The 23013-nt window shown below is 46.6% G+C and overlaps 1 protein-coding gene across 8 annotated transcripts in view; it reads right to left on the bottom strand.

Moving 5' to 3' along the window:
• Nucleotides 1-5017: 5017 nt before the first annotated feature.
• The window catches only part of PAMR1 (peptidase domain containing associated with muscle regeneration 1), a 154441-nt gene continuing 136445 nt past the window's right edge, over nt 5018-23013 (bottom strand). For all 8 annotated transcript variants that reach the window (XM_064576643.1, XM_064576644.1, XM_064576645.1 and 5 more), the window contains 5 exons: nt 14540-14752; nt 12715-12781; nt 8867-9099; nt 7379-7671; nt 5018-6107 (listed from right to left, as the gene is read on the bottom strand). In XM_064576643.1, coding sequence (XP_064432713.1) covers nt 5571-6107; nt 7379-7671; nt 8867-9099; nt 12715-12781; nt 14540-14752 — 1343 coding nt within the window. In that variant the 3' untranslated portion in view covers nt 5018-5570. The remainder of the gene's footprint in view (nt 6108-7378; nt 7672-8866; nt 9100-12714; nt 12782-14539; nt 14753-23013) is intronic.

Below are 23013 nucleotides of genomic sequence, written 5' to 3'. Positions count from 1 at the left end.
CGTTTATTTCTGTCCACCCTTTCCTGCAATCAACCCCACTCCACAGATTATCAAACTTATTTCCGCATGCTGGGATTCTAAGACTTCTCTTCTCCTCTTGGACCCTTGTAAGTTTTCTCCCAACTGGTTCCTAGATCTCTAATCTCCTGCTCTTGAAGAACAACAAAACGAAAACCATAACATCGGCCGATATTGACAGAGTGCAATGGGTCAGACACCGTCTTACATGCTGAATTCATGTACGCATTATCCTCATATCATGTCACTCCCATTTACAGAGGAGGAAACTGCAGGAGAGAGATGGAGCATCACGTTCAAGGTCACAGTGTGCAACTTGAGAGAGCTGGAGTTTGAGCTCAGGCTGCGTCTTCTAACCACCGCCTCTGTCTGTACAACCAGCCTGATGGGACTTTCTAGGATTCCACTTCTATCCTTTCCCTCCTGGAGACATCCCGTGAACTTGATATTTGCCAATGGGCAATAAGAAGCCAAATTATTAACACTAGCATTTGCAATCCACCACCAGCTGACTTCGCCTTGACTGCGCTTTTGCCTTGGCTGGCCAACCTCACCCGTCTCTGTAATAAAGGGCTCGTGTTGGGAAATAATTGGCCCTTCTCCAGGCCATCTCTCTCCAAGCTTGAACTTAGGTACTTGCCAAGTTCTTTCTGTACTTATAATATCCTACTTCCTTCCCATCCACCACTCCAAAGACTCAGCTGAAGTGCTAACTACCCTGTGAATGACGAGTTAAATGGAAATGTTGGCCTGTGTGGATTGCCCCTTCGTCCCAATCCCCGCTGGAGTTTATATGAGAGAATACAGTGTGACTTGACTAGTCAGTTGACTAGTCAGTCCGCTTGATGTGTAAGCCTGGCCACTCCTAGGGAAGGTGAGAGTCTTGCCTAAGTCATACAGACTTTACTTACATTTTATATATCAGGTAAATGTCATCATAGGGTATATAAAACTTAAGTAAGACCTATATGACTTAGGCAAGACTCTTACTTATATACATAGAAGTATATATATGTGTATATACATTTTTTTTTCCAATGACCTCCAGCCAAAGACCGCCAGAAACACACCAACAGTTAAGCAAGTCAGACTTAATTACTCTCTGAGAATGTATTTCAAAGAGTAATGTTCATAGGGAACTGTGGGGTATATTGCCAAAATAGAATTAGAAAGAATGTGTAGGATTTGAGCTTCTATCAGGTGATTTGGGGGAGGTTTCAAGGAAGCGGGGCTTTGTTCTGGATTGGGTCCTATCAGTAAGGGGAGGCAAATTCTATAATGGCTACCTTAATAAATCTTATCTAAAAGGAAAGAAGACCAGCTCAAGGCTAAACTGTAATTGGTAGAAGCAGTGGTCACACGTACTAACTGGAGGGAATATTTGGTATTTTTGTGGTTTGTATGGTGACCTTGCTTTTGTCTGTTCATAGACAAGATGATGTGGTCTTGTTGGTGTCTTGATCCATCACAGTCACAGATGATCTTGACCGATATTGGCATATTGTGAAATTAGTGACCTTCAACATGAGAACACCACAGCCTAGCTACGAGTGCCAGGCCAGCTCCTCAAGAACGCTCGATGTTGGGGGCTGCACGTGCATAAAAGACTAAAGAACTACTGTAAAAGGAATTAGAACCAAACTCTTCTGGCTGAAGCAGAAGTCTTCTCAGGCTTCCCCCAGACGCATTCTGAGTTTACAAACATTGGTCCGGCATTCATATTTCGTGACTTGCGATGGTTTTTTTCTAGGTCAACTTAGGGGAAGCTGGAACCAGAGTTCCCCTCCTTGTATGATTGCAGGGGAGAGCGGGCACAAGAGAAATTTACATGAGATTTGAAGAGGAGAGTGGAGCAGCTACCTCCATGCTCAGAAAGTTGGTGGCACACCAGTCGCCGTGACAGTTCATATACATTGTCACTGATCCCCCAGCTCACCTTGCTGGGGAGGGACAGCACCTGGGCCCACAGCTCCTCTGGCACCTGCTGGAAATCCTCTTCTGGCTTCTCTGAGTGTCCTGGATCAGGTGTGCATACAGCTACATGCAAGGGGTGTCAGCTTCTCCTGAAGGTCATTGAGATTGGGGACAGCAAGGGAACACGTGGGCTTCCCTTCATCCTCGGAGGTCTCAGCTTGTCCTTGGCTCTGCCAACTTCCCATCCAGCTTTCTGGCCCTATTGACTTCAGGTTCAACACCAGATGCAAAGGCAACAGCCTCCCACAGGCTTCCCTACCATTACCCACAATTGTATGTGGTCATTATAATCCCTTATTCTATAGGATTCATAGAAGTTCCGATTCTCAGAATAAACCCTGACCGGTGGACCATTCCAGAGTCCCAGCTGAGAAAGAGATCTCTCATCCTTAGAGCTCCAACCTAGGATGTCAGGGCCATGTCATAAAGAGATGGATGACACTTCTATGGCACCAGATATGGCCAAGGGACAGGCTGCTGTCTGACTCTCGTCCTGACCTAGAGGTTTAGGTCAGCATGGCTGGGTGCTTGTAGCCCATGAGAGCAGTGCTGGGTTGGGAAGCTCTGGGGGGTGGGGTAGAAACGATCAACCAAGTACCATGAGGCAGGATCACCAGGATTTGGGGCCGGATTCAGCTTCTGAAGGGATCAAAGTCATAGCTGAAATGACATAAATGTGAACCAAATCTGAATGGTGGGGCAAGGATGGAAAATGACCCTGAGTAGGGATGCCAAGAAAGTAGGGCACTGATGGTCCGGGTGGGGGGTCAGGACAGAGTTAGAGAATAAGGTGTGCACGTGCGCGCACCCACGTGGGACATGTCCACAGAAGCACAGGCACAGGCTCTAGGGATCTGTGCCCAGCTGGACAGCCCTGTCCCTGCCAGGCACCGTAGGCACCAGCTACGAGCCACGTGCTACGCTCGGCGCTTCACATGGTATTTCACCAGGTCATCACAGCTACCACAAAAGACAGATTTTACTATGTCAACCTAACTGTTAGTGAAACTGAGGTAGAGAGATGTTAGGTGACTTGCCCAAGGTCACTTAGAAAAAGAAGTTGAAAAGCAGAAATTTAGGGGTACCTGGGTGGCTCAGTTGGGTAAGCGACTGCCTTCGGCTCAGGTCATGATCCCAGTGCCCTGGGATCGAGTCCCGCATCAGGCTCCCTGCTCAGCAGGGAGTCTGCTTCTCCCTCTCCCTCTGCCTGCCGCTCCCCCTGCTTGTGCTCTCTCTCTCTCTCTGTTAAAATAAATAAATAAAATTTTTCAAAAAAAAAAAAAGAAAGGGCGCCTGGGTGGCTCAGTTGGGTAAGCGACTGCCTTCGGCTCAGGGCATGATCCTGGAGTCCCAGGATCGAGTCCCGCATCGGGCTCCCTGCTCAGCAGGGAGTCTGCTTCTCCCTCTCCCTCTGCCTGCCGCTCCCCCTGCTTGTGCTCTCTCTCTCTCTGTCAAAATAAATAAAATCTTTCAAAAAAAAAAAAAAAGAAAGAAAAGCAAAAATTTGAATCTAGATCTCTTTGCTCAGATTTCCACTGTACCTCTCAAGATCCAAGTTTTCTAGGCTTAAAAAATAGACGGAAAAAAACTTTGAGCAACCTGGTTGAACCCAGTATTTGTTGAACCCAATGCCCCAGCCCCAATTAAGGCCTCAGATGACTACAACCCCATGCCAACCTCAGTTCCCTAATTCCTGACCCACTGGAGCTAGGAGAAAATAAATACTGCCTGTTCTAACCCACAAGCATTACATGTTTGTTACTCAGAAGTCGATAACTAATACATTGCTCTTAGATTAAGCCATGAGAAAGGAGGTGGGTACAGATTATGGAAAGCCCCAAGAAAGCCTGACAAAAAGATAAGGTACCAGAAACTGTCTTCTGGCTCTGGGGACGATGTAAAGACACAGAGTTGGTAAGGCAGTTTGGAAGACAAATGTATCCTAACCTCCTGTGTCGGGGTTAAAGACCCAGAGATCAAAATTCTCTCCAATAGGTTGAGAAGGAGTAATGTTCCTGTTTGGGTGTATAGGAGGTGAATGTCTTCCAGGGTTCCCTGTCCCAATCCTGGGCTCTCAGCCCTCATGAAGTACAGAAAAGCCCCCACAGTAGGAAGGGGAGGTCACAGAGAGTCTGGCTGGATGGCTGGCCGAGAAAGCTCTCACTGGGGCAGTGAGACCCAAACCAGGGTCTCAAAGGGGGTCACCCCCACATCTCAGGAGTACCAGTGTCAGCCAGGGGTGAGGAGGAGCCCACACCAACAAGGAGGACTGCCGGGCCCCAGGGAAGCAGAGAGAACACAGCCCAAGTTTCAGTGGTTACAGCCATAGCACCTGAGGTCAATGTCAGCGGAACGGCCAGGAACGGGAAAGACCCACCACACACACCCAAAAAGCCAGCAGGCCGTCGGGAGTCCCAGTGTCTCCCCATGCTTGAAGCTCCCAGCCTCCCCAGCACCATCTGGGAAGGCAGGAGACTGGCCAGGAGAGTAGGGAAAAAAGGATAAAAGGGTGAGTAACCCCCACCCACAAAAGTGAATGTTACTGAAAAGATCGCTTCAGGGACTGGATTGAATTCATTTTTTTCCCTCCACTATCCAGTGGGAACCAGGTGGGGCTTGAAAGGAAAATCCCCATCAGTTACAGAAAACTGGGAATCATATCTCAGTCTAGTGTGAGTAAAGAGGTGATGACAATTCAGAAGCTATGAAAACATGTTATCAAGATTGATGGAGGTTCAAAGCTGAGTTTTGTGCTAGATCGAGGACATGAGAACCAGAGGGGACACTGGAAATCATCTAATCCTTGGTATTTTCCTCTGTTTGTGCCTTATCTGATGGCCCCCCATGTCGCTCCTCCTCCAGCCCATAACCCAGCACATTCGGGGCTGGTATTGAAAAGATGGCATCAACTTTGCTGTACTCATTGTTTGGAAATGATAACTTGAGGAGCTATTCAAAGGGCTGTCACCAAGCCATTGCCCTGAGAAGCAGCATGCAGAAATCAGAGCCACAGCCCATTTGTTCTGTAGGTCAGAAGCCAACCCTCGTTTTATTAAAAGACGTACAGGGGATTGAGAAAGAAAAGGACCACACTTTACTGTGGCAATGTACACAAACGTCGAGGCCACATCTGAGCCCTGCTGTCCTGGGCTGTCCCACACGCAGCTTTCTGGAACGTGGTCTGGCCAGAGTCTTGGAAGAGACCTCATGAATCTCAGACTTCTTGGCCAAGCCTCTCTCGGCCAGAGCTGGCCATGACATTGACTGCAGGGCCGGTGGGCAAGGTCACCAGGCTGGTGGAATGGGGACCAAAGCTTTGCTCTTTGCATGGTCTCTTTGGCGGGGACTCGGTTCTCGCAAGCAGCCCTGGTATCTTCCACATGGCCTCCACAGCCAGGGACACAGTGGCCTACCTGAAGGTGAGCTCTACTCACTCTCCACTGAGTTTCGATCCCGAAGTCAGAAGCCCTGGGCCGGCCAAATTCACAGGCAGAGTGAAGCTTCAGGCCCACGCGGCCTCGTGCAACACACGTACGGATGGGATGGGCGCCCGAACAGCATCTCAACGGGCCTGAGGCTCACTTCATGTTTCTCTCGATCCAGTCTTTAAAAGGCAGGACCTTGCTGAAGGCCGTGGAGAGGCTGTGGCTGCAGGTCTTGTCATAGCTCCAGCTGACCAGCCCCACCAGATGCCAGCGTGGCTCGGGGGACGCCCGTCCCGGGAACGACACGGCAGCGATGCCTCCCGTCTCTGCCGGGCAGATATCAGAGGGGGCAGCGGGGTCCCGGTTGGCACAGAACATGTTGTCTGTGACACTCACAGGGATGCCGTGCTCTTCGTGCTGCTCCTCACACAGCAGCGAGTCCACCACCCTGACCGCCCCCGAGCGCAGCGTGTCGTTCTTGAGGCCAGGGCTTCTCGCGTCGGCCAGCACGTTCCAGCCGGCCACAGTGATGCGCGACTCCTGGAAGGAGGCGCTCAGGTCCCGCGGGGCTGCGAGGCAGACGGGCTGGACGCGGGTGCTGATGCGAGCCTTGTCCAGGAGCTTCAGGATGGCGATGTCTGTGTCCAGCAGGATGGGGTCGTAGTTGGGATGCAGAATGACTGCAGAAATCTATGAATGCAAGAGACGGACAGCAGTGCTGAGCCATGACTGCACGGGGAATAAGAACAGGCAAGCCCCGCGGCTAAATAACCGGGGGAAAGTGTCTTGTAGACAGCTGCAGTGGTTTGGAGAGACTCTGCTTCAGGGGTCATAGAAAACAACCGCTTTCTTTGGGGGCTTGCGAAGTGAAATGCCCACTGCTGCCCAGTGAAGGGGAAGGCAGGTGGTGTTAACTAAGTGGGGTGGCAGACGGGGCTGCAGAGGATGGTGGTGCCTACCCCATTCTAAAGTGGGGAGTGGCCCCTCTGCTCCAGTGACCACTGCCAGGCCAAGAGGGGGCCAGCTTTCTAACTTTGTCAGAGAACAGACTCCAGATCTGCATCTGAACCTCCTGATTTTTAAATGTTAGCAAATAACTGGTTAAAAAAATGTATGTTAGCACTACGCAGACACAAACCCCTAAAAGGCCACCAGACTACAACCTCTGGCTCGCTGTACACGTCTCATTCATCGGGAAGCCAGTAAGACAGAGCCACACCCAGAATGTTCCACAAGACTTTTCCACAGTCTTTGCTCATTTTCCCAACCCTTGCTGGTCACTCTCTTTGATGGGGGCCTCTAGGAGCTTACATGTGTGACACATTCTAACATTTTTATGTACACGTTCTATTACTTCAACTGTATTTGGGCACATTTCCTCAGGGCTTCTCTTGTGTCAAACTAATCATGATATGCTGGTCTGTCTCTTCCACTAGCCTGTGGATTCTTCAGGGCAAAGACCATGCCTTATTCAGTTCTGTATCTCTTCCCTGTGAATGGCATACTGTGGGAGCTCAACAATGAATGGATAGATGGACAGATGGATGGACAGATGGACAGAGAGGTGGGTGGGTAGGTGGATGGAAGAGAGGGAGGGAGGGAGATAGACAGAAGAATATTATAGATTGATTAGGAGTATCTTGGATAAAACCTTTCTAAGTCCTCGAAGCCTACCTCATACAATGCTCTAAACATAATAGGTGATTAACTTTTGACAACCACAGGGATAGATGATATTTATTATAATCTTATTTTGAAAACAAAAGGGAAAAAGACTCTGTAGTCTTTTTTCCTTTCTAGTCTCTATGTGAAATACTGGACGCTTGCTCCCTGGCCAGGCTCTGCCAGGCTCCGGGCTGGGAGCTAACATGCCAAGGTGTCGGGACTGACAGCCACTGCCCTCCCGGTGCCTGGAGTTTGCTGAGCCAACACCCGGTTTCCAGGTTACAGCCCTCTCTCACCCGCAAGCTCTGGATGGTCTTCTCATCTCGGTCATCATCCCGGTAGAATTTCCCCAGGACAACTTTGAGGTCTGCTGTCTTGATCATGGTGACCCTCCCCAGGTCAGTTACGCAGTGGGCAGCCACCACCACGGTGCGCTCATTCACCAGGGCGCCGCTGCAGACCAGGAACCACGTGTCCTTGTGCGGGCTGCCACCATGCACCCCGCTGGCCCTCCTGTAGATGGCCGCCTGCCACGGCCAGCGCAGCCCCTGGCTCTTCGGACCAGTGACGTTCTCAGTTTTCCCGCAGACTGTGGAGAAAGCACCAGCTCAGTCAGATAAACTCAAACTTTCCCATACAAAGGGGAATGTGTGGCTCAACCAAGAGAACACACATCTGGAAAGGTGGGCCCCATGGGTGTGATGACCACTAAGCATCTAAGATGTTTTCCTTTTCCCATTAAATAGTAATCAACCATCTTGACATGGTTGGCTATCAAGTCTGGGGTTAAGATGGAAGGCTTGGGATCCCAGGCACGTTCTATCAATAGGACTTTGGACAAATTGCCAAATCTCTTAAAGCCTCAGTCCTCTTGCCTGCAAAATGGGTCTTGTAATCACATTTGTCTCACAGCGTTCTTAACGAGACTGGATAATGATCTATGTAAACAGTCAGACTCATAATATCATGACTATCGTTATAAACTTGACCACAGAGAATTAAGCCATACTGTTCTCCTTTGACAAAGAGGGTGGGGAAGGTAGAATTTAGCATGTGCCAGGCTCTTTTCCAGATACTTTCACATATTACCTCAGTAATCATCACCATAATCTCATGGCTACTTAATACCTCATCACCTAATCAATAACTAACTATTCAATACCATGGGATGATAAGCATGAAAACGGGCTCAGACAGGGTATCCAAGATGGCATAAGTAGAAGCCTTCTGGTATCGTTAATCCTTCCCCTACTTGGTGCTTAATGATGGTTCTCTCCCTTTCCTCCAAGTGAACATGACAAGAGTTATCCACAAGGAGGGGTGCCTGGCTGGCTCAGTTGGTTAAATGTTAAATGCCTTCAGCTCAGGTCACGATCTTGGGGTGCTGGGATCGAGCCCCACAACGGTCTCCCTGCTCAGCGAGGAGCCTGCTTCTCCCTCTGCCTCTCCCCTGCATGTGCGCACGCACTCTCTCTCTCTCAGATAAATACATAAAATCTTCTAAAAAATAAATAAAAAATAAAGAATTATCCACAAAGAAGAATGCCCCTCTCCAAAAAAATTCATCGAAGACCTAATGAGTTAGTTTCTCCCGAGTTAGAAGTTTAAGGCAAAGGAAGGAAGCTCCAACTGTGGAATATGAGACAGAACCAAGCTAGGGAATTAGCTGGAGGCCCACTGGACAAGGACCCTTTCCCAAAAAGTCTTCAACTGGGTCGATGGCTTTTCACAAGCAGCCACGGAAGCCGGACGCCACGCCCGCCGCCGGGCAAGGCCCGACTCACTGGGGACGCAGGACGGGGCTCGCCCACTCCACTTCCCGGTCCGCAGGCACGTCCTGCGGCTGCTGCCCAGGCGGCGGTAGAAAGGCGAGATGCACTCATACTGGAGCTGGGTGTGCAGATGCTGGAACCCGGGGGGCAGGTCTCCAAAGGGAAGGGCTGGCTTCTTGGTGGGGGCGCCCTGCAGCTTTTGCTTGCTCAAGGAGGCCGAGTAGAGCTGGTGTAATGGCGTCTCCCTGCATGGGGGCCCAGAGAGAGTCATTGTGGCCCCTGTGGTCCACGTGCGCACCCCCACGTAGACATTTGGTCACAGCAGGAAAAAACATGGCTGTCTCCTTCTCTGTGTGTCTCTCTCCCATTTGCCCCTTCCCACCCCCCCAACCATGCGCATGCGCACGCGCGCACACACACGCACACACACTTCCCCTCTACCACCGAGCAAATTCTCTTGCACGCCTCAACCTTCATTCTGTTCCTCCGTTTCCATTTCTGGCATGCCTCCGGCTGCCTACGATTTTAACCAGAGGATAATATCTGGCATAATAGCTGCTATCCAAGGGACTGCTACCCAGTCCATGCGCACAGAGAGAAATTAACTGTGAAATTAAACAGGAAAGGAAGTTCCTCTGAAGACCAGCATCTTTTTTTCCTCCAAACATTATAATGGGGCAATATCAGGAACTGACTTGAACTAAACCATGTGGATACAGTAGCTGGATTTCGCAATCAGCGTCTGTAATTAGCACACCTCAGAGAATAGGACCTTCTCAGGGCACACTGATTGGCAGAAATACAGAGCAGTGTGTGTAAATGTGAAAAGGCCTTTTAAATGAGCCCTAGAAGCTGAAGCCCCCCAGAGACCACTTGGGGATTCTTGGGGGAAGATGTACACACGTTGGACAACCTGCGTTCATTTTAATCAGCACATAACAACCACTAACTGAGAAGTCAGAATTCCTCTAGGAAACGGTGTGTTCGTCTCTGTTTAATGAATGGGAAAAGGAAGGCTGGAGGGGGAAGTGGGAGTAGAGAAGGGCACACAGGAAGCTAAGATGGTACCCAAGGCAGCACTGAGCAATTACGACTCCCAACCTGGTGTCTCTACTGTGCCATCCGATGTCATCCGAAGAAATCTATTTCATGTGTCTGTATAGCGCTTCCCTCAGAGCAAATGTTCCATTCACATTTCATTCAGTGAATCTTTAGCTCATGTTTAGAACAAGGTCTGTCATTCAAGGAGCTTTCTTACTGGCAAACCAGCTCATCTTCTGGTCCATCTGTTGAAAGACTACAGTGCCTTCTGGGGTCCTTGGGTGACTGGGCTGCTGGAGATAGGTATATCCATATTCCAGCAGCCTATCTTCCAGAAAGATCCTTAAAACCAAGTGTTAGTCTTGCCTTTTCATCCACATGAGCCACCTGGCACCTTGTCACCTAACCTTCCATTATAATTGCCTTAAAAATGCAAAGCCCAGGGGTCTTTTTTAGTAGTTCAGGGGCTCCTCTACAAGATGTTTTGTTGGAAAGAACAGGTTCATCCCACTTAGTGGAGAGTCCAGCTCCAGGCACATCATAAAGATCAGGAAAAGATGGAATTTGTATTTCACTGTCACTGTTCCCAAGGAAATGCCTTGCCTGAAACGGGAAAGACAGAGATAGAAGGAAATATCCAGAGGAAAGGTGAGAGATTGATGGCTATCCTGCTTTCGGAGTATTTGAGGTCACTTGGCTGGGGTCAGTTCTAATCACTGGGATTCGTTGTTACGGGTCCCGAAGGCGATAGCTGCCACTAACCGCTGCTCATTTGCGTGAGTGGTTGGCTAAAGCCTTTACATGGGGCTAGGCTGCAGCTTCGCGCATACGGGAGCAGACCCTGAAGACGCTGAAGACTCTGAAGATCCTGGATTTGCATCCTGGATCCACATTTTGCAATGTGACCTGGGGCGAGTTAATTAATTTCTCCAAGCCTCACTTTACCCATCCATAATAAAACTGGTAATAAAACCGACCAGAAAACGCTAATAATAGTAATACCTACCTCAGAGGTTGTAGGAAAGATTAAACGAGCTAACAACGTGGAAAGCACTCAGAAGAGTAACTGGCACATGGCGAACACTCAATAAATGCTAGCTAGCTCTGTGTGCTGCATCTAATCCGTACAGCAATCCCCAGACTGGCGTTTTTAGGATTGCCCTTACTTTTCAAAGGAGGAGACCAAAGGCTTAGCAAGTTTAGCAACCTGCCCAAGAATACAGTGCTTAAGAAAGACTGAACTCGGTCTCGAGCCATTATTTGTCAATCTTGTTCATTCATTCATTCACTGTTTGGGATGGTTATTTTGGGTGGGGGGGTGCCTCCCCTGCAGCAAGCGTTGCTCTTGGTCCCAGAACTTGAGCATGAACGAAACAGAAAATGTTCAGGTAACTTTTATTTTTGAAGGGTTAGGTAGAGACAGAAATTGAACAACAACAACAACAACAAAAACCTAGGTAGGATGACAGGTAGGGCTGGAGCTAAGCTGACATCTGAGGCACAGAAAATGCAGGAGAGCAAAGAAGTCAGCTCTGCAGTCAGGGTTGAGGTGGGGTTATTATTCTTCTTTTAATTGATCGACTCTTTGAGGTTGGTGATGGCTTTGTTTTTATGTAAAGTGTAAAAGGAGAAAACATTAACTAGTACTATAACATTTGGGGGGGTTCTTTTTTTTTTATGTTCAGCTAGCCAACATATAGTACATCGTTAGGTGGTTTTTTTTTTTTTTTTAAGATTTTATTTATTTGACAGAGAGATAGAGCCTATGAGCACAAGCAGGGGGAGTGGCAGAGGGAGAGAGAGAAGCAGGCTCCCCACTGAGCAGGGAGCCTGACGGGGGCTCAATCCCAGGACCCTGGGATCAAGACCCAAGCTGAAGGCAGACGCTTAGCTGACTGAGCCACCCAGGCGCCCCTAGTACATCGTTAGTTTTGGATGTAGTGTTCAACGATTCATCAGTTGCATCCTTCAGCAGATGAATGGATAAAGAAGAAGGGGGGGTGGTTCTTATTTTCCAAAGGACGGTCAGGGAAGATCTCTCTGCCAGGTAAAAACTGAGCAGGGAGCGGACGGCAGCATGGCTTTAAACCTCACGGAAACGCAGCAGAAGCAGGGTCCAGACAGAAGGGCCAAGGCTCTGATGCAGCACTTTGGGGGGAGGGGGCGGGGACAAGCTGGGCGGCCCGTGGGCCAGAGTGGAGGGAAAGAGGAGAATGGTATGAGATGAAGAGAGAACAGTTTCTCCTACAAAACGAGGAGAGAAGAAGCAGAACCGGGCCGATTCTCTGCCCACCGGTGGTCCCCACCTCTGTCTTCCCAGGAGGAAGGCCAGGCAGGCATATCTGAGGGCTCCCATCCCTCACCGGGGCTGGTCATTTATCTCTAGTTCCTGGGTGCCAGTGGCCTGCCTCATCTGGTTGATTACCACCAAGAACATCTTGGTTGCATGGTTGCCAAAGCTGGTTGCATGTGGCAGGAAGGCCACCTCCCTAGAAGCTGCCCTAGGCAACACACAGCAATTTCAGGAAGACTCAAGTATTAAAATCCAGTTCCTCAAAGGTCATCTTCAAGTCTCAAGATCCACCTACTTTCCCACGATCCCATGAACTGTGTCCATGTTCCAGCAGTTGCTACCTCTTGGCCAAAGGCAGCTGGCTCATCAGCCTCCCTCTAACAGGCCCTATTCTTTCATGAGCAGTCAGCATTGAGTGTCCCTAAAAAACCCCAGACTGTCTTTGGCCAAACACAAGTGGGGAAAAGGGGCGGGAAGGGACACACGCATTCCCCTTGAAAGCAGAGCTCAGGTGTTTCGACCTCACCTTGACTGAAACTGCATGGGAAGAACTCTGCGTCTCACCAAGTCTGAGATCTTTGGTTCTCGGCAGGCTAGAATGAAGGAGAAAAGAGGGCATCAGCTTTTCCCATATTAACTGCTCATGTTCATTCAGTTCAGATTCATCCCTGACCATCCTTTCTGGACACCCCGCAGAGGTCTGAGAGAGGAGGTGTGCCAGCCAAGTTTGGACAGCTCCCGAGCAAAAGAGCATGCTGCCTTTCATCGAAATCGACAACCCCCTCTGAAGAACCCCCATGGAGGACGCACCTCTGAAAAACCACTCCACCCGGGTGATGTGAAACCCTGGCAGTCATTAGACTGGGACTCTCTGTTCCCACAAGTATCATCAGTGAACTTGATGGAACGTGGAGTCACAGTCAAAAATGAAGGTTCTAAAATACATCCCAACACAGGGAACTACAAGGCTCTCATTTAAGACCAGATGGGCAGTGTCAACCATGGGTAAGTCTTGGGTAGCTGCTTCCTCTAGTTCCTTCCTCTGAAACCGAGGCTCTTAATGATTATTTGAAGGCACCTCAAAGCCCAGGCTTAATTTTGCTGAAGTGTCTTTTTCTTCACTTTCCCAATCAAGCAGCCAACATTCATCTAATTAGTAAACTAGAGAACTTTGGTTGTTATTAATTTGTAAGAGAAGAGTTGACAAAAATCTCCAAGGACATATGAAACACTGTTTCCATATTTAATGAAATCAAGAATCAGAGTCTGTGCTGGTGGGGATGAAGGTCGCTTCTGGCTAAAGTCTAAAGTGATTTATTCCTTTCACAAACCGTTCTCTTTTATTTCTTTTCCCATGAGTTGGGTTGTTGACAAACACCCAGAAGGGAAAGTGGAGGATTAAGGCAATTATCTGGGTAATCTAGGCCAAGGACATGCTTTTCTTCCTAGGAAACAGCCAGATAATTGTGACCTGCCCCTAAAATACAGGGGCTGTTGACCTGGTTCAGTAAAAAACTACGCATCCCCACTGCCAAGGGGTAAGTTTCAAGCTTCTCTATACAACGTTCCATGTTTCCTGGTCCCAAACCAACCTTTTCAATCTACTTTCCAGATTCCCAGTTGGCCCCACTTTGAGTTTACCATGATCCTTTCACTTCTGCCTATACTCCTTGTCTTATTTTCCTTTGTCTTATGATGGGAATATCATCCCAACTGCTCTGCACCTCTTGCAAACTCTTCCCAGCTTCCCAGATTGGCTCGGCTCCTACCTGCTGCCTACAACTGTCCCTATTTCAAGCAATATTGATTGCTCCTTTCTCTCAACATACACTGCTCATCCATTTCCTCTAACTCTGCCTTGAATGCTGGAGGTCTTGCTATCTTATTAAGATGTTTTCCATTATGTTAACATCTTAAACCTCCCACCACACAGGCTGGCAGGGATAGTGTGTCTATTTTGTTCTTTTATTTCCTGCACCAACTTCCTATTTCATAGAGAGTAGATAAATGTAGCTACATTGGAGCCCATTGACTGCCTCAATTTTGTTCTTGGGTTTACATATATAAAACCCAGCCCTGTCATCTCCCCTAAACTGCTCTGATAACTTTGTAACTCTTCTTGATCACAGTGAGAAGCTGTGATTAGGATAAGCAGGTCCTCTGGAGGTCCGAAAAAGAAGCATATGTTTTCAGGGATGGCCTTCCACCTAGGAGTGATAGATGGTTCCAGTGAGAACCTAAGAGGGAAAGGCATTTTTTCAGGGGCTCACACACATGTAGGGAGCTACCAAAAAGTCCAGCCACTCCATCTATTTCTGTGGAAATATACTTCACAAATACTCGTCAGTTACCTTTTAGGCAGATGGGCTGTTTCCCCGACCACTCTCCATTCTGCTGGCAAGTTCTCTTCTCATTGCCACTAAGAACGTATGAGTTATTACAAAAGAAGGACACGATGGTGCCAATTTTTGCATAGCGCCCGTTGATAAGCCCCGGGCCTCCTGTTACTTTCTTGTACCCATTGACTGGGCCCCCAGGGTCTGAGCAGTTACTTTCTTCAAGGACTAAAAGAAAATAAAAGGGGGGAGGGGAAGAGCAATTAAAAGTGTGAAGCATTCCATTTTAGAACCGGATCTTTTCATGTTTCACTGAATTAAAAATGCAGCGATGTGGAGCCTGCTAACGATGGTGCCCACAGGACTCAGCAAGAGAAAACTCATAACAGAAAATGCATGTGTGAGACATGTCCTCCCCTTGCTTTAACGATCTGTTCTTAAATTGGGAAGTATTTCATTCTCCATATAAATAAATTTGACTCCACAACTGGCTCTCCTGTGACCTTGTTCATTTCTTTCTCAAGCTGTGGGAGCTGGGCAGGCCTGGACAACACGAACATTGCACCTAGATTTTATGATCAGTACACAGGGATGATTATTTCCCAGTGTCGTTGTATTATCTCCTTCATTCCCTAAAGCTTAGGCAATTAAACAAGAGTCTTCAGTTTCCTATTTGTGCTGTACCCAGAAAGCAGAACTTACTAGAAACAAGGCTGCATATATTAAATGAATTTAAGATTTTATATTTCATCTGCAGGGACACAAGTGTGCTGAGATGTATAGTTCGAAAATACTAGAAGATGATAGAAATTCAGAGATACAAAGAAGTTCCCCTGATCTCCAAAAACATGCTTTCCATCTAAACATTTAACAATATCCATTGCAAAGGCATTTCTTTTTTTGAAAGAAAAAAAGATTTATTTGAGAGAGAGAGAGGGTGCACACGCATACAAGTGGAAGAGGCAGAGGGAGAGGGAGAATCTGAAGCAAACCTCCTGTTGAGCATGGAGCCTGATTCAGGGCTTGATCCCACGACCCTGAGGTCATGACCTGAGATCGTGACCTGAGCTGAAATCAAGACTCGGAACTGAGCCACCCAGGTGCCCCATCCCCAAGGCATTTCTATTCTCTAACTCGTGTGGAACAGCTATGCAAAGTAAAAGTGGCAACACCAACTATTCTGAGCACTGAACAGATATTAGACAAATCCTGGAAAGATTCTATCAGATAACATATTTTTCTCAAATGGTTTACAGCACAATGGTGAATATTACTCGCCTAAGGACACAGAGTAGGGCCCCTGAGGAATTCAACCTTTAATTACTGCGTTTGGGTACCAACTGCTCTGTAAGCCTTCCTGGTCTCTTTTTAATCATTTCTTCTAAGATACAGTCTCATCCCTATGAAACAGTCCCCAAGCAATGGGATCATGCATCTGACATGCTTTTCTTCCCGTAACTGTCCCAATTACCTTTTAAGCAACTTGCATGCTTGCCTCCAGGCAAGAAAAGAATCTCCATTCATATAACACTTCTAAAATATCTGAGAACCGACAATTAGTAAATTTCCCTATGTGCAATCTGGCAAGGTTGCTAATATTAGCCAAATTACTCGTTTGTCTACTCTAAGATTGCCCATAGACCATGTGGCAGATGATTTCAATGATATTCTGTATGCTTTTGGGCTACTTACTATAAGCAGTTTCCATGGCGGGGGACTCCAAAATCCCATTTTAATTGTAAAAAAATGGACCTCACTGAGGGAGTCTTTCAAAATACCAACATGGCATAGGGAGGGCAATGCACCTTTTGAAACATCAAGTGTACTGAGAAAGCCCCCTGGAAAGTGCTTGCATTTCCAGGAATGCCTCTATGATGGGGGAGGGGGGCAGGCAGAGAAAGCATTCCATGTTGCGTCAGTGATGGGATACCTTCTTTTTTTTTTTTTTTAAGATTTATTTATTTTAGAGAGAGAGAAAATGAGTGCATGAGCAGGAGGAGGGGCAGAAGGAGAAGGAGAGAGAGAGACCCTCAAACAGACTCCATGCTGATCACAGAGCCCGATACAGGGCTCGATCTCATGACCCTGAGATCATGACTTGTCGCAAAACCAAGAGTTGGTTGCTTAACTAACTGAGCCATCCAGGTGCCCCAGGACTACCTTCTTATAGTAGAGGCTCACTTAATGCTAAACATGTAGCCCAGAAACAACCAGCAGGAGCCCACAGCTGCAATTATCTCAAAAACACGGTGTGTCATACCTGCAAGTTTTAGAAAATGGAATTCACTGCCAACATAAAAATCAGGAGATTGCTCACAAAAATCTGTTTTACCAGCTTCTGACAAAATTCAGATCTGGAAACCCTGGGCTGTATTACCACACGGCAACAATCAACTGGTATTGTGAAGTAGCTGTCTGCTTCGGGGCGGGGGTGGGGGGAGCTGCATGCTTCCCTTGGCCACAGCCCCTGCCCGCTGCCTGACCCTGGTAGGGCTAGACTCCGTGGTCAGTTAGCCTATCAAAGAGCTATGCTTTGTGCAATGCAAGCACAGTTCCTCCTTCATTTTGAGTTTTGCTTGCTAGAGCTCATGGCCAAGAAAAATTCTGGTGATACTTAAGACCAGTCCTAGAATATTAAAAGAAAATGAACAACACTCCAGCCACATCAGCTTCAGCAAAAGGTAAAAAATCCCTTCTACTGTGAGCCTGAGAGGTGGGTTTTCCTCTTTTTGGAAGTAAGGACTTCCGTGGTGCACCAGGCTCCTGCCCCATGATTTCCTAAGTGCAGGATTCTCATGGATCCTATTTCTAACTACATTTAACGTGGGTTTAATCAGCAGGAATGCTGGAGAGTTCTTGAGCCTTTGGAGGTAACAAAGCTTTAGGACAATTCCGGTTATCTGTGTTTCTCCCTGAGGAGGCTTTAAAAGGAAACTTAAAGAGAAACTGAGTCAGGATGTATAAACAAGTCTGCCCAAGGCTGGGGAATTCTGCCATATTTCTAGAATTCTTAGATGCCTACTCTTTTATAATGAGACATGTCTGAACTCAGGTCACACGTGTATGTTTCAAGTAGCACATCTTTACTTCCAACTCTCAGAGAAGCTATAATTAAATCAACAGTACACCTTAAACTTGATGAGATCTTAGAATGGAGAACTGTTATTTGATTTTAAGTTATTGCTCATGGATGGTCACCAGGATAGAGCTTCCTAGTGCCGAATGATGCTTACGAGTTAGGGTCTAATGGAACTTAAGACTGTATGGGGCGCCTGGGTGGCTCAGTTGGTTAAGCGACTGCCTTCGGCTCAGGTCATGATCCCGGGGTCCTAGGATCGAGTCCCGCATCGGGCTCCCGGCTCGGCGGGGAGCCTGCTTCTCCCTCTGACCCTATCCCCTCTCATGCTGTTTCTCTCTCTCTCAAATAAATAAATAAATAAATAAATAAATAAATAAAAAAAAGACTGTATGGCTGGGGTTGCCTGGCTGGCTCAATGGGACTCTTAAGCTTGGGGTTGTAAATTCGAGCCCCACATTAAGTGTAGAGATTACTTAAAAACAAAATCTTAAAAAAAAAAAAAACTATATGGCTAAAATTCAAGAGAAACACAGGCAATAGAAACAGATTTAAGAAGGATTCAGATGCTGTAGTTGAAAATAAATATGGCAAGCATGCTCAAGGAAATAAAACAGAAAACTGAGAGCTTCAGTAGAAGACTGGAAACCTTAGAAACTAACCAAAGGAGCAATCTAGAACTAAAAAGTGACAATGGCAGAAACGTAAAGCTCAGTGGGTGAGTTTAATAGCAAATCAGATACAGCTCACGTGTGTTAATAAACTGAAACATAACTTACAAGAAAGAATTCAGAATGAAGCCCAAGAGTCAAAAAAGTGGAAAATGTAAAGAAACAGTGAGAAGCTTAATAAAGGCATGTACCTGACGTCCCTGGAGAAAAGAAACGGAGTAAAATTAGCATATAGAGATAATGGCTGAAAAAGTCCCCAAAACTGATAAAAGACATCCCCCTACAGATTCACAAAGTCCCCAAACAGATAAATATGAAGAAAACCACACACAGACCTAATACACAAAACTGCTAAAAGCCAAAATCAGAGAAAAAAATTTTAAGCAGCCAAAGCAGAGAAAAATGGACGGGAGAAACATACTCTAAGATAATTATAGTCATATCTCTGGTTTGTAACATCAAAAATGATTTTTGTCTCTATATACTTTTTTCCCCCATGTTTGGTAATCAGAAAATGTAACCATAAAAATTTTTGTTGTTTATTCTTTTTGTGGTTGTTCGTTATTTTCATTTTTTAAAGTAGCAGGCAAAATGGTTTGGGTCCTCCCTGCTCAGCCTATAAACCTAGCATTCCGTCTGCCATGCCCTGTTTGATGCTCCCATACCCTCCACTCCCTGTACATCTCATTACCGACTTGCATAATCATAGAGTAATCCAACTTCCCTCGAGCTCAGATTGAAATGATCTTTGTCACCAGACTCTGGGGGAGAAAGAACAGCTTTCAGAATCAGAAGATACAGGTTCAAATAATTATTTGGTTCCCCAGTGTCCAGAGTAAGTACACAGTAGGTCCTCAATAAATACTTGTTAGTAGATGGAAGGGATAAAGGTTAAAATTTATTCATTCTTCCACTTAATGAACCAGAGCATGGGAAAATTATATAATTCTCCAAACCTTGCTTTTCTGGTCTGTAAAACGGGATAATAGCACTTATCTGGCTGGGCTGGTTTTGAGGAATAATTTACATAACACATAGTCTCCTTTTCCCCTGTTTGCCTTTATTTACAAAGCACCCAACTTCTTTTAAAAACCAATTTCTCAGGGCGCCTGGGTGGCTCAGTGTGAGGTGTCCAACTCTTAATTTTGGCTCAGGTCACAATCTTGGGATCCTGGGATCGAGCCCCGCATTGGGCTCCCCATTCAGCACTGAGTCTGCTTGAGGATTCTCTTTCCCTCTCCCTCTGCCCGCCCTTCCTCCCCCCCCACCCCCGCCCCCCGCCCCAGGCTCGCTCTCTCTCTAAAATAAAAATAAATAAACCTTAAAAAAAATCAATTCCCCAAATTCATACACCTTAAAAAAAAACCCACAAGGAAATCTAAAGTCTTATTATTAGGTCTATTTGGATATAAAACAAATATTACACTCTATTTTCTTGGTAATGTCTATGCATGATGGGCCTCCAGACCAGGATTCAGTGTGTTGACTCAGACTTCTGAGTATCAGCCATGGTCTCTGTACACTCATCTCTTTTAATCCTGCAAAATGAAGCCTTAAAATTGTATTCTTGTATCAAACATCCACTGGGCATCATTCCCTCTTCCCTCTCATTTATTTCCCGTACTTGCCAAAGCTGTACACTCTCCTAGCATGCTTTTGAATAGAATTCTAAGACTTCCTCCACCCGCCTCTTTCTCTCCCAGTTTAGACATCGACCTGTTGGGTCCATAGACCATCTGCATCTCATCAGAGCATGCTCCCCGGGGTTACATTTCAAAAACTACCTCTTTATTTCCCCTGTGGTTTCTCTTTTTAGAATCCTTTGTGTCTCCCCATTGAACAGATCCTTGATTCGTTTCTATTTGATTTTTCAAGGGCTTCGTGCTTCCTTTCTCCTCAGTGGGATGGATGTTTTCACACAAAGCCAAGTGAGAATGTAAAACATCTGCATCCCTGGCTGAAGGAGCATCAGGGCTCCTGCTTTGCTAAGTAAAATATTCCAGGATTAATAATAAATAGCACATTGCCCTGGTCCTTTTGGGACTCAGCCTGGGGACATAAACACACTAAGTTTAGCATGCCCTTACATGCCATTTCACAAACAGAAACAGTACTTGGGGGTGCATTCCTGTTTCAGATAAACATTTAAAGAAAGGCTCGCTAGCCTTGTCTTCTTTTTTTTCTCACGGCAACAGGATGAGGTGGTTCCCTGTGATGCCACTTCACTGAAGGATAGATGGTGGTTTTGAGACGGCCCTTGTAGTGAATGCTATTGGTGCCCCACCCAGGTCCCCTCATATCCTTTTACCAGATCAGCTTCTACACATGAAGCTGGCACCTGCCACCTTCAGAGGACTGCCCTTGGGCATGGACACCACCTTGCCTATATGAAGAGCTGAAAAATGCCAAGATTTTTGTCCCCTTGTGCCCACTCCAGGGTTGCCCATAGACAATGACTGCAAGGTGTATAAATAGCTCAACTCCTATTCCTCAGGGCATCATTTACACTCCCCAGCACCCCACAGGATCGGGCTGAGTCTGGGAGTTGAGCTGAAATCACTCTTGCTTGGTTTCCTCCTCTTTCCCATCTTGCTTCCCCAACTCCCTTACTGATTGATCTTGGGAGTACCTTCTTTAATAAATCATTTGAGCCCAAATGCTTGGCTCAGTGACTGGTTTGGGGGAAAAACTAAGGACAGCTCTATTTTCTTAGCCCTGGGCTTCAGGGCCCTTCATGCCTCCCCATGGTGGCACTCCTCAGAGGTGACAAGATGCCAGAGGGGCGGCCTTCTCAGCCCTGGGCATGAAGCCCTGCATGCCTTTCAGCTCCTGGCAGATCTTGGGGAGGATGACTGGCAGGGCATCTAGAGAGGTCGGATCTCATCAGAAGGGCCTCCAGCCTCCACAGCTGCTCTGGCTGCAGGTCAGCCCCACACCAGCAGAGCCGTTTTACCCTAAGGGTTCAGGTGCTCTGAGACAATGGGCTTCTCCACGCTAACCAGTGTGGATCCAGAATCTATCATGTGAAGAGTCGGTGCTGTCTGTGTAAAGCCAGCAACCATTTTACAACCTGAAGGTACAGAGGAGGCCCCAACAAGGACAGACTGAATTTCTCACAAGTCCGAAGTATGGGTCTTAGACTTGCATTGAAACTGACTTAAAGCAAATAAAGTTACATCTTTCTCTCCCCTGACTGGTACACTAAGATCCATGCTGGACAGAAGGTAGGTGAGGTGACCAGGTCCAGAAGGTCTACAGGAAATGGACATGATAATGGAGACATCAGAGAATATGTCAAGATAATGTGGAGACATTTCTAGGAAACATGATTATTCAGTGCACACAAATAACACCATTTTTTGTGCCCTCTGGTGAGTCAATTATATTGACTATGACAAAAGGAAGTCCACACTCTTCATTCCTAATTTAGGAAGCGGACCCACCTCCCCCTCCCCTTAATAATCACAAAACTCGGGAGCGGGGGAGATCCCAGCTGTGGCAAGTAAAAAGATCCCTTCTTCCATCACATTACTATCCACCAGTGTATCCTTGCTCACAAAAATATCTTTTTACGGATAAATGTAGAATTTCAATATGATACACCAAACACCCATGAATATCTGTCTTTTCCTTTTGCTTTAGTCTCGAAGCTGCAAGTTCAAATTAGAAGACAAGATCTATAAAAAGCCCCTAGGAGGTGGAGAATCCAATCACTGCTTTGCCTATTGGAAGTCCGGCATGCCTCTCTGTACAGAACGACTGGGGGAGGGCCGTGCACTACGGATTTCATGGCCTGATTTTCTTGCACTGTATACTAAGTGAGTGCTTCCTCAGCAGAATAAGGTACTGGAAGATGTTTTCCAGAAGCTTTAACATAGCAATGTTCTTATTTAAACCCAGAAACAGAAGTGATGTCAGTTAACGTTTATTGTACTAAAGTACTTGAGATACCTCAAGGCGCCCCCCAGCCTCGCTAAAGCACTTATTTAAAAAAAAAAAAAAAATGGTTGGGAGACTTCCAAGTACCTATTCCCCAGGTCAGATTTTTACCAAAAAAAAAAAATTCAGAGGAGTGTATATACACAGTATATATATTGTTACATATTTTTTCTTTTTTTTTCTTACTAGCACCAATTTATCCTAAGTGACTAGTGTCTTTCTTAACTTTGCTTCTAAAATTACATCAGAACATAGGACCCTAACCAAGGAATAAAAGCAAAGGTAGTCATGGGGGCCTTGAATGAATCTGAAAGGGGAATGGGGTCTCCGCACACACTAGCCAACCCCAGCAACAAAGACCTCATCAGGCAGAGCTGATTGAACTGGGTCGCTACCACCTAGCCTGCTGTTATCTGAAAGAAAACGTGCTCCTCTGGAGGGGGGAAGCTGCGTGAAATGGAACCAGGTACTAATTTAGATGCTTCTAAGAATAACCGCTGGGCATTTGCTGGGATGTCTTATCACATTTGTGTTCTCCTTGTGGTACTTTAACCAGGACCCATGTTGAAATTAATGCGGTATGACCAGTCCATCAAGGGCACGATTACGAAAGATGAGACCATTAGTGAAGGCCCAGGGATATTTCCTTAGGTTGGGACCACCCACTTTCTAACCCCTGTCAGAAAAATGCTAGGTTTTTGCTCAAATCCTTTAGAAGATTCCAAGTCTTTTAGGAAATACTACAGAGTTTGCTCAAATCCTTTAGAAGATTCAAAGTCTTTTAGGAAATACTACAGGCTCTC

Source organism: Mirounga angustirostris, unplaced genomic scaffold, assembly GCF_029215605.1.
Source record: "Mirounga angustirostris isolate CCGP_5_RB_7025 unplaced genomic scaffold, mMirAng1.0.hap1 SCAF_13, whole genome shotgun sequence".
In the NCBI taxonomy this organism is placed as follows: Eukaryota; Metazoa; Chordata; class Mammalia; order Carnivora; family Phocidae; genus Mirounga; species Mirounga angustirostris.
Note: the sequence above shows the minus strand (reverse complement) of the source record. Positions and strands in the feature narration are given on the sequence as shown.